General features: G+C 42.0%; 1 protein-coding gene across 1 annotated transcript in view; it reads left to right on the top strand.

Annotated features, from left to right (window-relative positions):
• The first annotated feature begins 3,576 nt into the window (after nucleotides 1–3,576).
• ADAMTS19 (ADAM metallopeptidase with thrombospondin type 1 motif 19) overlaps nucleotides 3,577–16,252 on the top strand; it is a 237,160-nt gene continuing 224,484 nt past the window's right edge. Inside the window, exons 1-2 of the mRNA XM_044743732.2 lie at nucleotides 3,577–3,782; nucleotides 4,401–5,083. Of these exons, the coding sequence (XP_044599667.2) occupies nucleotides 3,692–3,782; nucleotides 4,401–5,083 (774 nt within the window). The 5' untranslated portion in view covers nucleotides 3,577–3,691. The remainder of the gene's footprint in view (nucleotides 3,783–4,400; nucleotides 5,084–16,252) is intronic.

The following is a 16,252-nucleotide window of genomic DNA, read 5'->3' as shown; positions in this document are numbered from 1 at the left end:
AGAGTTTGACTGCAATCTTGTGAGAGACCCTGAGCTAGAAATATCTAGCTTAGCTACTCCTAGATTCGTGATCCTCAGAAACCATGTGAGATAATAAATGTTTGCTGTTTTAAACTGCTAAGTTTGTTACCCTGCAACAGATAACTACCTTACTAGGCAGCTCCCTCCTCCTTGGTACTCTGCCCCATAAATTCTAGTCATCTTGCTCTGTCTTCTCAACTCATCTTGTCTTCAAGACTCTGTTTGGATTTCTCTTCCCTGTGCTGAAGCCTGGAAATTGCCTCCAGGGAGTAAGCAGGGGAAATTGTACTGATCACCTATTTGTTTCCCTTCTCTCATAGGTCACAGTCCCAGGCTGCCTGCTGTTCAATGCCTGAGAATCATCGTTTTAACATTTTGTCTGTTTTTCTAATTGCTTAAGGTGAGTTAAATCTGGTTCCTGTTACTCTCTCATGGCCAGAACAAGCTCAAGTCTTGATGTCGATTTAGATGTGAATGCTACTGGGAGTTGGTATCCTCACACAACTCAGTGAAAGGGTTCTTTGTATTTTACTAAGATTTTCAGGTTTTTTGGAGGGGGAAGGATTTAAGATTAGCTTTATGTTGTGAGAGGCTTCGGGCCAATGAGGAAAGAGAATGAGGAAGGGCTAAAGGCATCAAAGCCAACTTTCTATATAGAGAGAAGCATGGGTTATAAAATGCAACATGTGAGCACCTTGTGTATAAGAACAGTTGGTTCCACTTACTCTGATGCTTTGTCACTTACCTCCACTCCACAAAAGCAGTGCTTGGTTGAAGCTAGCTACCATCTGGTGACATATGTAGTGACCTGTCTTAACCAACATATTTTTCACAGCTGCTCTTTTCTTCCCTCTAAGGTTGATAATGCACACACATATTACAGTCCTGCCTTTTCTCCTCTATTTTACCACACACAATTTACTCAATTCCAAAGCGGGCTAGTTCTTTCTTTCACATACATACATACTCAAACTCACTTCAACTGATGCTCTTATTTGCACATCTAAATCTCTTCTAGTTAGGGCACAAAAACTTCCCACAAGTCATTTCTCTCTTAGGCTAGTTCTTTCTGTAAGCTAGATAAATCATGTAGATAGCAGCTGATCACCAACAGAGCTAGCTTTGCAATTCTAGATCAAGGAATTGGAATTGGAATAATATACGGAAATCAATTTCCATCACCTTCTAAAGCATCTTAGAGAATTTCCTGAGAATTTCCACACCTATTTGGTGTAAGTCATTGAATTAGGCAGGGTGATGTAAAAAAAGACATATAAAAGAAATCATTCCTATCTTTCAAAAAAATTGGTGGTCTACTAGGAGAAATATGTACACAAGTCATTACAACTCAAATGATTTATAAAAGCCTTCGAAAATATACAAATAAATTACAATAGTATTTCAAATGGGAGAAAGAGTAGAGCTACCTGGGAATTATGCAAACCTTTCTGTAACAATCAATACTAACCATGAGGGATTGGTAGGGATTATGTGTCAGTAGGGGAAAAAGGGCAGAGATGGGAATTTACATGGGCAAACTGCTTTTGAGTATGTTTAGTTATATAGCGCACCTAGTTTTAGGGAATCATAAATGTACTGCAGTAGATACACACAATGTAACATGCATACCTTTTCCAGTTTTACTCTTACATTTTTGTTGTTAAAATTATGAGAAACATTTTATTTAAGACTTATATCCTGGTGGAAGTGTTTCATTGTAACTAACCTTCTGTCTTAGTACCTTCTTATTTCTTAAATAGAAACTGCGTCTGATTTCTTGCCTGGTTTTAAGTCTGTAGAATTGAGTCCCATAAAAAGGAGTGTGTAGGTCCCTAAGTAACCCAGATATTTCTTGGGTCCCACACCCACCCTAGTTACTCCAGTTTTAGAGATTTTTACAAGACAAGGTTTGGAGGCAGAACACTCTTGACAAACACACCTAGAGTATCTTCAAGTTTGTTTTTAAACTCTGGACAATTCAAAGAAAGTATTCTAGGACCCAGCTTATTCAAACAATGGCTTTCCTTTGAAATAAGATCGTCTGCCTCCCTTAAAGGCATAGTAGTCACCTCTGACACGAGGAACAGAAGGTAAAACAACAAAGGATGTGGGGAACCAACCCCAGTGCTGGAATTTTTTTTTAAACTGATTAGCACCAACTCTCATTTCTAGGTGTCTAGCCTAGTCCAGAGGATGTAAGTGGCAGGTTAGATCAATCACCCCTGAGTCTGATATGAAAGGTTTGATGTGGCCAAGGAGGAGATGTGGAAAGGGGAGTAGGTACTATGAAGAGCTGCAACAAAGGAAGCAAAGAAAACTTAAGGTTGAATTTCCCCAAAAAAGACAGAAATAGCAAAAACATATTTTTTAGTGTACAAAAAATGTAAAAAAGGCAAAATAATCTCATCTGGTTTGAGATCTTCCGAATACAATATTTAATGTCGGTCCCCTTATTCTGACCCTCATTAGGAGTGCGCGAGGTTTATATGTATGGTGTGTTTGTGTGTGTGTGAGAGGGAGAAATTGACAGCACTGATGAAGGGGAAGCCGGAAAGATAAGGTGGGATAAGGGGCTCTGAAAAGTCAGGGTGTCTACTGTCCTGGGAACCTTTGAAGCACACTCCATGACGAATTAAATTATCTCCAGGCTTAGAAAATTCCTAGAGACAAAGATGGGAAGAAAAATCAAAGGTCTTTGGTAAGTGGGGCCGCAGCTTTGTGCTGAAGTCTGCACTAAGTTTTGCTTTGTGTGATGTGTGGATGGGGGAGAACTCGACCAAAGGAGGAGCCGAGGGGGAGGGGGATGGGAAGGGGAAGGCACTTCTACCTGCACACACCTCAGTTGGGGGTGGGGGAGGGGGTGCTGAGTAAGGATGCAAATCCAGCCTTCCAGAGTGGCCAATCAGCAGTCAGGTGAGGGAATTTGGGTCCCCATCGCACCCCAACCCGGCGTATGAGCACGTGCGCGGTGTTCTGGGACCTTTGTCCCGCAAAGTCACACTTGGCGGGCACCCCCTTGGTCCCTTTTTCTTGTCGGATCTGCCTGAATCTTTTCTCCTCCACACCCTACCTCCGAGTCCTGTCTCCTCCTCATCCCTCCACAATTTCCCTACCGCGCCGCTGCGGGTGAGAGCCTGCAGCCCTCTGCTCCTGAGGAGTGTGCGGAGCTTGGCACACCAGGTTGCTGGGACGGCGGCACCAGCCCCTGGCACTTCCGCGCGGGTGCAGGCGGTGAGCCTCGGCCGGACACCACGGCGCTCCTGCCCGCGCGGGGCAGTCCTCCGCCTGTCCCGCCCGAGGCGGTACTGCCCGCCTTGTGCCTGCCGGCTCTCGGCCGACTGTGGGTCTGTCCTGTGGGGCTCCGGAAACTCCTACAACGTCCAGAACACAGAAAATAGACTCATCACCTAATTCGCCAGGGAGCCGGAGCGCTGCGGGGCCGCGGTGCTGCCTGCCCCCGCTCCTCCCCCCACCCCACCCCCGCCCGTGCTCCGGCAGCCTTTCGGAGTCACACAGCACAGCCCCCCCTCCCCCCCACCCCCCGGCAGACAAAGGGCCTGGGCAAACTCGCCGCCCGGCCTCCTTGCGCTCCGGGGAGGCGGCGGCGCCCGCGGTGGATCGCGCAAGGAGGCGCGCGCGGGGCAAGGAGCCGCGGCCGCGGGAGCGCGGTATGGGGAAGAGCCGCGAGATGCGCCTGACTCACATCTGCTGCTGCTGCCTCCTTTACCAGCTGGGGGTCTTGTCGAATGGGATCGTTTCAGGTAAGTGCTTCCGTGACTTTCGGCTTGCTTTCCAACTTCCCCAGCGGAGAGCGAGGACGCACGGGTAGGCAGGGCTGGTGCAGCCCGTGCGCGGTGTGCAGGGCTCAGTGGGTAGCAGTAAAAACAAGCGTGCGGGTGTGGATGGGGGGGTCACGCTCGTGAGCGAAGCGCACTTCTCCTGCTCTCATTTTAACCATCGTGAAATGCTTAGTTTTCCTCTAATGAGAGTCGTAATATTTGCAAAGTTACATTTACAGCACCTGGAGGAAAACTGGGAAGTACATAAATTGATAGCGATGCTTTGCTCTGGCATAGACTTCAAAGAATTTAATTGCGCTGGAGCCTTTGCACCGGTTTTCCTTTCAACAACTAAGTGCTGTCATCAAACTTTCCTGCCCCCCCATCCCCATATATTCGTACTTTTATTTTGAAAATGCTGGGGTCTGTAATCTGATAGCAAGGCTCCAGGGGTTGCAAGAGTTTCAGGGGCTAGACGGGTGGTCTCCAACGCATTAACGCGAGAGCCTTGAGGCTGTGCGGAGTGTGAGCCTGGGAATGCTTGTGCTACTGGAACCGCGGCACTTTAAGCCCGCACTTCTCTGTCTGCCCCGCCCGCAGGGCTGCAGTTCGCCCCCGACCGCGAGGAGTGGGAAGTCGTGTTTCCTGCACTCTGGCGCCGGGAGCCGGTGGACGCGGCCGGGGGCAGTGGGGGCAGCGCCGACCCGGGCTGGGCGCGCGGCGCTGTGGGCGGCGGAGGCGCCCGGGCGCAGGCGGCCGGCAGCTCACGCGAGGTGCGCTCGGTGGCCCCGGCGCCGCCGGAGGAGCCCACGGAAGGCCGGTCCGAGCCCCGGCCCCGGCCCCGGCCCCGGCCCCCGCCGCCACCGCCGCCGCCGCCGCCGGGGGGCGAGGAGGACGAGGAGCTCGAGTCGCAGGAGCTGCCGCGGGGATCCAGCGGGGCGGCCGCGCTGTCCCCGGGCGCCCCGGCCTCGTGGCAGCCGCCGCCACCCCCACAGCCGCCCCCGTCTCCGCCCCCGGCCCAGCCAGCCGAGCCGGACGGCGACGAGGTCCTGCTGCGGATCCCGGCCTTCTCCCGGGACCTGTACCTGCTGCTCCGGAGAGACGGCCGCTTCCTGGCGCCGCGCTTCGCGGTGGAGCAGCGGCCGAGCCCGGGCCCCGGCCCCACGCGCGCAGCCGCCGCCCCGCGCCCGCCCGCGCCACCCGACGCCGCCTGCTTCTACACCGGGGCCGTGCTGCGGCACCCCGGCTCGCTGGCCTCGTTCAGCACCTGCGGAGGTGGCCTGGTAAGCGTCCTTCCTGCCCCAGCTCTCCGCTCCCCCTGCCACTCCTCCTGCTTCCCCCACAGATCAGGCTGAGCTGCATGCACCACATCCCCTTCCCAAATGCTCCCCCTGAACTTCGGCCTAGTCCGCACCACCCAGAAGTCTGCACCGTTTACCTCCCATGGAACATCTCCAGGGCAGTCAGTGAATCTGGAGGCTAATTAGATGGATTAATAGCCTTCTCCTTCTAGATGGTTCTAAGTTTCTTCCGAATTCTATATGAAACTCTGTCTCCTTGTAACTCTTCCCACTGGTTTTACTTCTTTCTGTTTTCCAAAATAAGCCCGCCACGTGGTGTCTTTTAGGAGATTGGAAGATAACCAATCTGCTCACTGCTGAGTCTCCTCCGTGTTTGCCCCCCACCCCGTTCCTCATCTTTTATCTCATAGCTTTTTTCATGTCCTACTTCAAAGTTGTCAGAACACTTCTCTAGGGAATTACATTCTGACAGCTGTCTGGAATTTAAACACATCCACAACCATACTGGACACCTGTTCACTGTTGGGGGCAAGACAGGAGTTGAGAAGAAGTGAAGAGAAAGACTGGGAGCCGTTGACTAATGGAGGACATTAGGTCCAGTCAGTATTCAAAGGATTATGGCCCTCTGATTTAACATTTTCTTTTCCAAGGCTTACATTTTATTTGGCACTAGTTCCTTTTCTTCTCTCCACTCCATGGAGGAAAGTGGTGAGGGTGAGAGTCTTGCTAAGAGGCCTCCTGGAACTGGAAAGGAAAAGCCATTTGCTGTGGCAGAACTGTAGAGATTATCATTTGATTCCCCCCCCTCCGACCCCCCCCCCCCCTTCTTGACCCAGGGTTTGGGATAATTGTTACCTCCTGTAAGTTGGCCTTCACTTTGTGGTAAAGTATACATAACAAAATAAACCATTGTAAACATTTTTTGACGTACAGTTCAGTCCATTAGTACATTCACGTTGTGCAGCCATCATCACTGTGGCCTTTACTATTGGTTTAGAGCAAAAACCCACAAAATGTTGAAAACACCCTTGTGATTTGTGGCTTCATGTTGCTGTTCCTAGTGAGCCATTGACGAAATCCACAAGGACTTGTCTGAAAGCAACCTGCTCATTTGGAGAAAAATCCAATAGTAATGAATAGCAGAAAATAGCAGCACAATCAAAGCCACCCAAAGCCATCAAATGGAAAAAGATGATTAAAAATCCAAACAAAATGAAACTGGAAATTTTTACCTATGCCCTCCTAAGGTCCCATAGTCAAATGATGTAAATTGCTGGACAGGGCTATATTTTACCACATGCTCATAATGATGAATATTCAAATATGGACATTTTTAGCCATGAGTGAAAAAAACTGGCATGGAAAAATTACATGCAAAGCTTTTAAAAATGTTTTTTGTGGAACTGATGTTTGAACACTTCACTGGGGGAAACATTTTGTGGGGGTTTCATTGTCCACTAGTTTTTGGCCCGGAATTAAATAATTACATATAGAAAGTTCCTGGTGTGGTAGAAGCAATAGGGGATAAAGCATTTCACTGTGTTGAAATGTGGGCTTTTGGTCAGATTTTCCAAATGAGCTATGCCTTCTCGCCATACTTAAGGGAGCAAAGTTAGAATTATGAGTAGGTTTTTCATAGACTGAATAGGAGTTTGACATACCTCCCTGTTTATCATGTTGGACCTTTACTCACTTTTCCTATTTGCCACATATGTATATGTTCTGAACTGGGAAGTCTTTGTTATTGAGGAAAACTGATGTTGCCAGCGATACAGTATAGTAGTCAGACTTTGAGGAAAAAGTTAGGCAGATAGCCAAGAAGGGTGGGTTTGTTACTTCATGCCAGCCCTTTTCCCTTATGAGAGTGGATTAGGAAAGAGAGAACGTAATTTATCTGAGCTATGACATTGGTTTGTTTCATGGTGATTGACAAGTCCCTTACTTCTCTGGGCTTCAGTTTGCATAAGTAAAATGAGAAAATTGGATGATTTAATTAAAAATTGGATGATAGAATTAAAATTCTATTGGATGTTAAATGTATTCTAGGTCCTACATTAGGGGTTCACAGATTAGGAGAGGGACATCATGTACAAGTAGATATGACACAGTTAGTCATGAAACTGACATATCAGCATGATGGGTCATATGTTATGCCTCAGGTACAATCTCGTTTGAGGAGCTGGGTAAGGCTTCCCAAAGCAGACAGAGTGTAACTGGAGTTTAAAGCGAAGGGGAGGCTTTCTCCAGTGAGAAAGGCCTGAAGAGTGTTTTAGACAGAGAGAAGAGACTCAGTGGAGGTGTGAAGCTACAGAGACTGTCAAGGGAATGAAAAAAAAAATCTCCTGTGATTAGGCCAGAAGATGCAATAAGGGGGAAATGATCCCAAAATGTCTGGTGAGATCAGACCTCAAAAGCCTTGTCTGCTAGAGTATGAGGTTCTTCTGTCTAACTGTGGATTATCACAGGACTACATTCTTGCTCCTCTGTATTTCCAGAATTCTGGAATACTGTAATTCTAATGTGAAGAATCATAATGTCTTTAAATAGGGGGGAATTATTCATAAATGTAACTACCTTTAGTTTGCAGCAGTTTTTTCTTCTCAGTTAATAAAAGCCTTCTGGTTATTAGTTGCACAGAAAAGAATAGATCACTAAGTATACCTTCCCTTCCCCTGTCTCCATAGCTAGTTTGGCCTGTTGGTGCCTGAACTCCTCAATACCTTTGGATTATTATATTTGACAGGATCCAAAGTCTCTATCAAAGGAAATAGATCATCAGCTATCCAGTGTTACAGAATGGTGAGCACTTAGAAGATTGGCCAGTTCCTTTTCCAGATATCAGTCTAATAACTTGTGCTGTGAAGAGGAAAGTGCTAGAATGGAGATTTTGGGTACAGGGTCAGGTGCTGCCTCTTCAAAGTATTTAAGCTTTCTGTATCTCATTTTCCCTGTTTATAAAATACACAAATTGTACTTATATACCTAGCAATTGATGTATGAAGTGTTCTTACTGTTTGTTTCGTCTTTTTAGTCTCTAATATTGAATAATAATCCTATTTGAGCCATATATTAGATCTGATAGCATGTAAATATCATAATGCTGAGCAATTAAACATTATTGAACAGTTCCTTTGAGCAAGGCATTGTGCAGATACAGAGAATACAAAAAGAAGATGAAGGAGTCTTGGTTTTAAGGAGCTCCCAGCCTGGCTTGCCAGTTGCAGATGTAAACAGGAAAATACAGTAGGTTGAGCTATGTGCAAATGTAGGTGTGTCCCAAGTGCTGTGATGGTCCTGTCTTGTTCATCCATTTTCATTTCCACAGCATTGGAAGATATTTAGCCTTTAGAAGGCACTGAATAAAAATCACTGAATAAAATACAACTCATGTAGTACTTTATTATGTTTTAAAAGTCTCTAAAAAATTAAAATACGAAAAAAAGCAACAAATTAAATTCCATGAAAGAGTGCAGTGATTATGTGTGCTCAAAATTAACACAATAGTTTTTTTAAAAAAGCACATCTGGGGCCAACTTGGTGGTGTAGTGGTGAAGTTTACTCACTCTGCTTTGATGGCCCGGGGTTTGTGCTTTCAGGTCCTGGGCACAGGCCTACACACTGCTCATCAAGCCATGCTGTGGCAGCATCCCGCATACAAAATAGAGGAAGATTAACACAGATGTGAGCTCAGGGACAATCTTCCTCAAGCAAAAAGAGGAAGATTGGTAACAGATGTTAACTCAGGGCCAATCTTCCTCACCAAAAACAGACAAACAAACAAACACATCTAAGTGCTGGGCCGAGGTAAACTAGGTGGTCAAGTACATACCTTGCTATGGTTCTCTTTAGATAGACTGTTGAAATGGCTATCAGTAATTTTTAGATTATTTTTTCCAGGATGATAAAGAGTGACTACTAAAACTTTATCTACTTAAATTTAGAGTTTATACAGTAGTCATTTTGATTAGCTTTTGATACAGCCCTGTGTAAATTCAATTTTTTTGTTTTGTAATTTACTGCCTTCTTAAATCAAAGTGTTCAATTCCATTGTAAGTTTTGAACACTTAAATATTCTGGGGCATCTGTTTTGGATGAGGCACTTTATCAAGTATCAGTAAGAAAGCAGGGGAGAAGGGTGTCAGGGCAGGGATGGGGGAAGAGTGGTGCATAACTGGGAGAACTGAGGTAGAAGTGGAATCAGCATCCAAATGAACAAAGTAAGATTGCAGACTAACCTCACACAGCTACCTCATTCATTCAAGCCAGATCTTAGGAATGGTGGAAAAGATATTCTAAACAAATCTAAAGCAATATTTTAAAAGAATGCTATCAGGACATCAGACATTTTGAATATCTCCTGAAAGACTGAAAACAGTTTGGGTTGGATTAATGGAAAACATAAAGGCATTAGAAAACGTCTGTGAATGGTGGGAGCTATGCCAGAGGGGCTGCTGCATGTGCTGGGAAAGGGAATGCAATGAGCAGAAGGGGGCTCTAGAACAACAGTGTCCTTGACTCTTTCTGATGGCCAATTATGCCAAGCAGTGGAGGCCAAATGTATGTCCCTAGGCAATGGCAGAGAGAATAGAGGCCGAGCTTTCCTGGGCATGTGATGACACCAGAGGATAGAGAGTCTCCACCCTCAACAGATGACATATTGACTCGTTGCACCCTATAAAAGGTCCCACCTGTCTTTTCAAATAACTGGAGGACAGCTGGCAACTGCACCAGTCACAACAGGTAGGTGAGCAGGGAAACTAAAAAGAGATGAACTGACACTGAAGAATATCACACTTGTAAGAAAATGAACCACATAAAAGAGAATCATCAGACTCTGATTAATTAATAGATGAAGCAACCAAAAAGATAAGAGAATACTAAGGCAGATGTATATTGATGGAAAAAATAAATTTAGAAAAACAGGAATAGCTGCTTTCCAGAAAACATGATTAGATATAATGGAACTAAAATTATATGATCGTTAGAATGAAAAACTCCATAGATGAATTAAGTAAATTTGTGACTTGGAAGATCAAACCCAGAAATTATCCCAGAACATAATATAAAGGACAAATGGATGCAAAATATGAAAGAAAAATTGTGAGCCATGAATCATAGATCAAGATGGTCCAAATTTCTCTAATAGGAGTTAATTTTTAAAAATCAGTTAAGGGATAGAATTTTAAAAATGCATGCAAATGTACCCTAGACATTTGATTCTAATTTAAATCACCAAAATATACATTCATCAGCCAGGCTTTTAATGTGAGGCCAGATACTACTCCTTTGAGGGTATGTCAGGTAACTGGTGTTCCAGCTGAGCCTTATTCGACATGTTCCCAAACCGATTTCCAATATAGGTGTCTGTATTTGGAAGAAAAATTGAAGACAAATGCAAGGCAATTTATGTGTAGAATCCTGGACTTTTAAAATTTTCGAATCTTTTACAGTTGTTTCATCCCAAATAAAATTAGAGCAATTTTTTTAGCACCTTCACTTTTTCAGGTTTTTCCAAAATTTTCATGGAAATGAAGACATCTTTTGCATTCATATTTCACTGGCTTTAATATTTAGTGTATGATTAAATTATCTAATTACAAAATGTGACTACATGTGTTCAAACAAATACAGCTGAGTCTTGGTAAACATACAGGCTGACTGGTGGAAATAATTGTCTACAGCAAGACAAGAGAGGAAGGTACTACCTGTGAGTGTTCAGCATGTGCATGCCTCAGTGATCATATTTTCTGGATGGTGTACAGAGTGTTATTTAATTCAGTGATTCAAGATGACTTGGTTGCTATAACCAGTGTTATTTAGGTAGAGGTTAAAAGAGCGTTTTTTTGTATTAGAATCAAATTTGTCAGAAATCAAGGAAGACACACACCTTCAGATTGAAGGACCCACCACCAAACTCAGAGTGCCATAAGTAAAGAGAGGCCCAAACCCAGATATGTCAGATACATTAGAAAATCACAGATAAAGAGAAAATTCTGCAAGTTCAATAAAGAAAAGATTATCTACAATAGAAAAAGTGTCAGATTGATGTTAGAGAGTGAATCAGTGTGCTGAACGCTAGAGGATCATGAGTTGATAGCTTCAGAATCCTGAGGAGGTGTGACTTTGAATTCTGGACTCAGCCAAACTACCATTCAAAGGCAAAATAAAGTCATTTTCAAAATTATAAGGACTCTACCATACAGAACCTCTAAAAAGATAGGCGTTGAAAAGTCTTCCTCCAACACCTCTTCTCCACTTATTACTCAGTGTTCCTTCCTAGAGGTAGCCAAGGTTACTAGTTTCTAGTGTATGGTCTATGGGTAGTTGATGCGTAAACAAATAAATATGAATATATAAATTTATATCATCTTAATCCCACATTGGTTACACACACACACACACACACACACACACACACACACACGAGATTATCACATATGAGTGCATAAAGAGATTCCCCTTTTTTGGTAATTCCATTTCGTCTGATTGCAAGTGTATCAGTTTGGTATTGGCGTACGTTTAATTGATCCCAATATTTTCCTGTTATGAACAGTGCTAAATGTATAGGACTCTGTAGATATGCCATTTTGCTGATGTAACTTATGTCTGTGTCAGAGGGCATGTGTGTTGATAATTTGAGGAGATATTATCTGATTACACCCCATAGAGGTGGTGCCATTTTACATTGTTAGGCTAGCAGAGTATGTGAGTACATCTTTCTCTGTACTGTTACTGATATGGGTATTTCAAAAATTTTAATCTTTGAGAAATCTAGTAGACAAAAAATATTATCTCAATGTAGTTTTGTTTTGGGTTTTTTGGGCGAAGGAAGATCTGCCCTGAGCTAACATCTGTTGCCAATCTTCCTCTCTTTTTTTGCTTGAGGAAGATTGGCCCTGAGTAACATCCTGTGCCAGTCTTCCTCCACTTTGTATGTGACTCATGGCCTCAGCATGGCCAACGAGTGGTGTAGGTCCACACCCAGAATCCAAACCTGCAAACCGTGGTTGAGCGTGCTGAACTCAACCACTAAGGCATGGAGCAGCCCCTCAATATAGTTTTAATTTTCTTTTTGTGTTATTGGTGAGAGCGAGCGTCTTTTCATATTTTTATTCTCATTTCCTTCCTTGTAACCTTTCTGTTGATATCTTCTACTCATTTTTCTGTTAGGTTTTTGACCTTTTTTGTTTCTAATTCCAGAGCTATTTTTATATTAGTATTTTAAAAAGATAATGTTAATAACAAAATAATACATGCTGAGTATAGAAAGTTTAGAAAATATGTAAAATAAGTTATCTGTAATCTCACCACCCATAGTCACTGTTAACCTTTTAGTGGCTATGCTGAGAAGAAAATATAAATATCAAATAAACATTCCTAGTTTTTTTTCAAATTTATTGGTAAGTTAGGAAAAGCAGATTTTCTCAAACATCATTTTTGGTTCATAAGATTGGCACCAAGTAAGCAGATTGATAATGCCCAGTGGGCATGCTTGGAGAACCCTTAATCTTACACATTGTAGGAGAGTAAATTGGTAAAGCCTTTTGTTCAGTATGTATTAAAGATTTAAATGTGCTTACCTTTCTTTTCAGCAATTCTGCTTGTAGATGTCAATTTTGGAGGGATATTCATGTTTCTGCAAAAGATTTATGTATAAGCCTCTTCATTGCAGCGTTGTTTTCAAGAGCAAAACACTAAATATTCATCAGTAGTGGTCTAGTTACAATTGTATATTGTGCCGAATGCCCAGAGAACAAGATAAAAGACATAGTTCCTTGCTTCAAGGAATTTACAGTCTTGAAGGCGCTGTTTCTTTGCCTCAACTTCTTGGCCTCCCTGTGTTCATCACTGTTTTCTGATTTAGTAAGTACTCCATACCTCTTTATTGCCTTTAAGTGCACTTCTATTTAAGGCATCCAGTTTAAAATTGAGAATGGCAGGTATGATCATGGTCATGGTGACACTGACATATGGGAGAAATTTCTGTATTTAGAGTGGAGCAATATGCAGATACTCAAATCTTATTTAAAGAAATGATATAGTGAATTCTAATAAAAAGAATCATCATGCTGATGGAATAAGTGACATTGTACATTAAATGTTAATAAACTCTTGAATTATGTATTAATCTGTGTTTTAGTATCCTGAGACAATTTGGACATGGAGCAAGTTTGTGAGAAGAAATTTTCTTTATTTAATAATATTTGTTTATTTAATTATATTTATTATTAATATTGTATTATATATTTATTTAAAGTTTATTAGCTGAATCATAAATATGGCATACTTTTTTAAATCAGGAAGTTCTTTACAGGGGCCTTAAAATACTTTTTATGCAACACTAAACAGAGTACATTTTTTTGAGCTCATGTCCAATTGACTGCTTCCTGGTTAATTGCAATTCCACTTTTACCCCAGATGATTATGGTTCTGTTTTTGTGAAATAAAAAATAATCAGAGGAGTTCTAGGTTCCTGGTAGATGGGGAGTGTATTAGGTTAGGGAAGTAATCTTGACATATTTTGAGGCAATGGGAGAGCCAGTGGTCCCTCTTGGATTATGATTTGGGGGGTTTCCTGAAAGGAACTTTTAAGATTCCCTGAGCCAAGTGAGGACCATAATTTGATGCAGAGTGCACTTAGGGTGCAGCCGTAGTGAGCACATCATCTTGTCTCCATCTCATCTTTATTCTGATGCCAAGCCCTAGACTGAGAGAAGTGAGAAAATGGGATCTCAGCCATTTCAATGCTACCCAGAAATTTGTGCAGAGTTATTGCATGGTGGTGTTGGGAAGGCCCTTGGGTATTAGATATTTTAGTACTTGCGTTTTCCAGCAAGAGAAGCTTGATTTCATTTTATAATTAATGTGTGTATATCTGCAATAAATTATTAACTGTTTAGGCTTTAACTCACATGATCAGGGAGTGGAGCTGATGAGCACAGGCCACTTTTGGCACGTTAAACAGCTTCTGCTTTCCTATTGCTTTCCATTTAGAAAAAATAAGATCTAAATATATATATTTTTTCTTCACAAGTACATAATGTTACCTTGCCTCAGAGTTCTTTTAGTCCTCTTCCCTCTGCCTGGCTTCCCCTAAGATATAAGACCTCTTTCGGCAGTGAGCCCATTCATCGGATCTTTGCTCCTGCTTCTTGATGCCCTGTTTCTGAAAGTCTGGTGTGCAGGTACCTGTATCAAAATCATGGCTGTGGGGGTGAGGTAGAGGGAGTTGAGGATTCTCTGCTTAAGATCAAAATCCCAGATTGAATTTCAAAACTAAGAAAGGTATTTAAAAAGCATCCAAGGTAATTCTTGTGCAAGCTACAGTTTGAGGGTGTCCACTCTAGTGATTCTGAAAACTCCGGAGCTGAGGATCTTTAATGACTGGGTTTGCATCCACCAAACTTCACGCCCTAGGCATCTTGAATGGATTTTAATATTCTTTTTTAGCTCCAATTATAGTAAATTTGGATACCTCCTGTCCTTACCTTTAAAATCCTCCCAGGAACCCACTCAGATGCCATTGAACTAGAAAGGATTTGATGGATTTCAAATTATTATTTAACAGGCTATAAATGTGAACTAGTTAGGAGATAATGTAATGGGACCTTAATGCCAGTCTGAATGTTTTCCTACTCTTTAGGTGAAAAAGTATACAAAAGTTAAAACTTGCTTCTTCTTCTAGAATTTGAAAGTAAATAGAACTAAATTATTTCCAACTGTCATCAGCAGTTTCATGGGTAATACGACAGAAGACTTACTCCAGCTGTTTCACAATAGTTATTATAATAAAATAAAATTTATCAGAAATAAAGGAAGAAACGTGTCTTCAGACTGAGAGGGACCTACCAATACCACCATGTTTACATGTGGATTAATGAAGACCAAGGCAGTTGTAGAGGAATATTAGGAAATCAGTGGGAAAACTGTGAACTCTTTGTGAGAGATTATCTACACTGGAATGGCAGTGCAGTGTGGTCAGGTTGAGAGGACCTTGGAAATGCATAAGAATTAAATGGTGAGCTATCTCAAATGGCAGAAACGAAATAACCAGTCTTATCTACTCATTCACATTTTAAGAATTTGGATGTCAAAAATACTGCAAAACTCATTAGAGTTAACAGTCAAAAAACATTAGCATGCTAAGAGGAGTGGCCAGGCAGATAATTATATCAACTAGTCTGATTAGTGCAAATGGTCTGTCTCCACTAAAATTAGGATTTGAATGTATGTAGTAGCAACTAAAACGTGGTAGGTACATTTCCATTATAAAACTATTATATTACAAGTAAATATTTTAGTGTGCCCAGTTCATAGATAGGCAGTTCAATTATTGACAGAGGAAGCTGTATATACTTAGCATAGGGTCTTTGTGATGTTATCTGACTGTGGTTGTGTGCTTGCAGATAAAGTAAATAAAACTTCATATCTTCATTACAACAAAATAGAAAGTCTCTGTGATTTATTATGAAAATAACAATTACGTATAAATATAATTAACAAGGTATAATGGCTGAGTAATTCATTGTGGAAATGTCTTTTTATAAATTTAATTATTTAGTGCCCCGTTTTGTCTACTAACATGAGTAATTCTTGTGTCTCTATAGATCTCCAGTTAGAATTTTGTCAGTTCAGAATAGGTGGTTTGAATTAGTAGTGTTTAAAAACTGTCAAATTGGTATCTTAAGATGAAAGTTCCTATGTAGAAATTTTTCTAAGTAGAACCTAATTATTTCTCATTAGTAAGATAGATTCATGAATATGTCAAGCTGATTTTTCTAGGGATAAATCATTATTTAAAATGTAACAAGTTGAAAAGGATATTGTGAATGATTTTTTTTCTAAAATCTTTTCTCTGGTATGATTTACATGCCATAAAATTCACCCGAATGTAGAATTCAGTGATTTTTAGGACATTTGCAGAATTGTGCAACCATCACCACAATCCAGTTTTAGAGCATTTGCATCATCCAAAGGGGTCCCTCATACCCATTTGCAATCACTCTGTTCTGACCCCAAGTCCCAGGCAACCGTTAATCTACTTTCTGTTTCTATACATTTGCCGTTACATTCCATATAAATGAAATCATGTAAAATCTGGCCCTTTGGGTCTGGCTTCTTAAACTTAGTATAATACATTTGAAGTTCACC

Source organism: Equus asinus, chromosome 9, assembly GCF_041296235.1.
Source record: "Equus asinus isolate D_3611 breed Donkey chromosome 9, EquAss-T2T_v2, whole genome shotgun sequence".
In the NCBI taxonomy this organism is placed as follows: Eukaryota; Metazoa; Chordata; class Mammalia; order Perissodactyla; family Equidae; genus Equus; species Equus asinus.
This window is presented reverse-complemented; position numbering and strand designations above follow the sequence as displayed.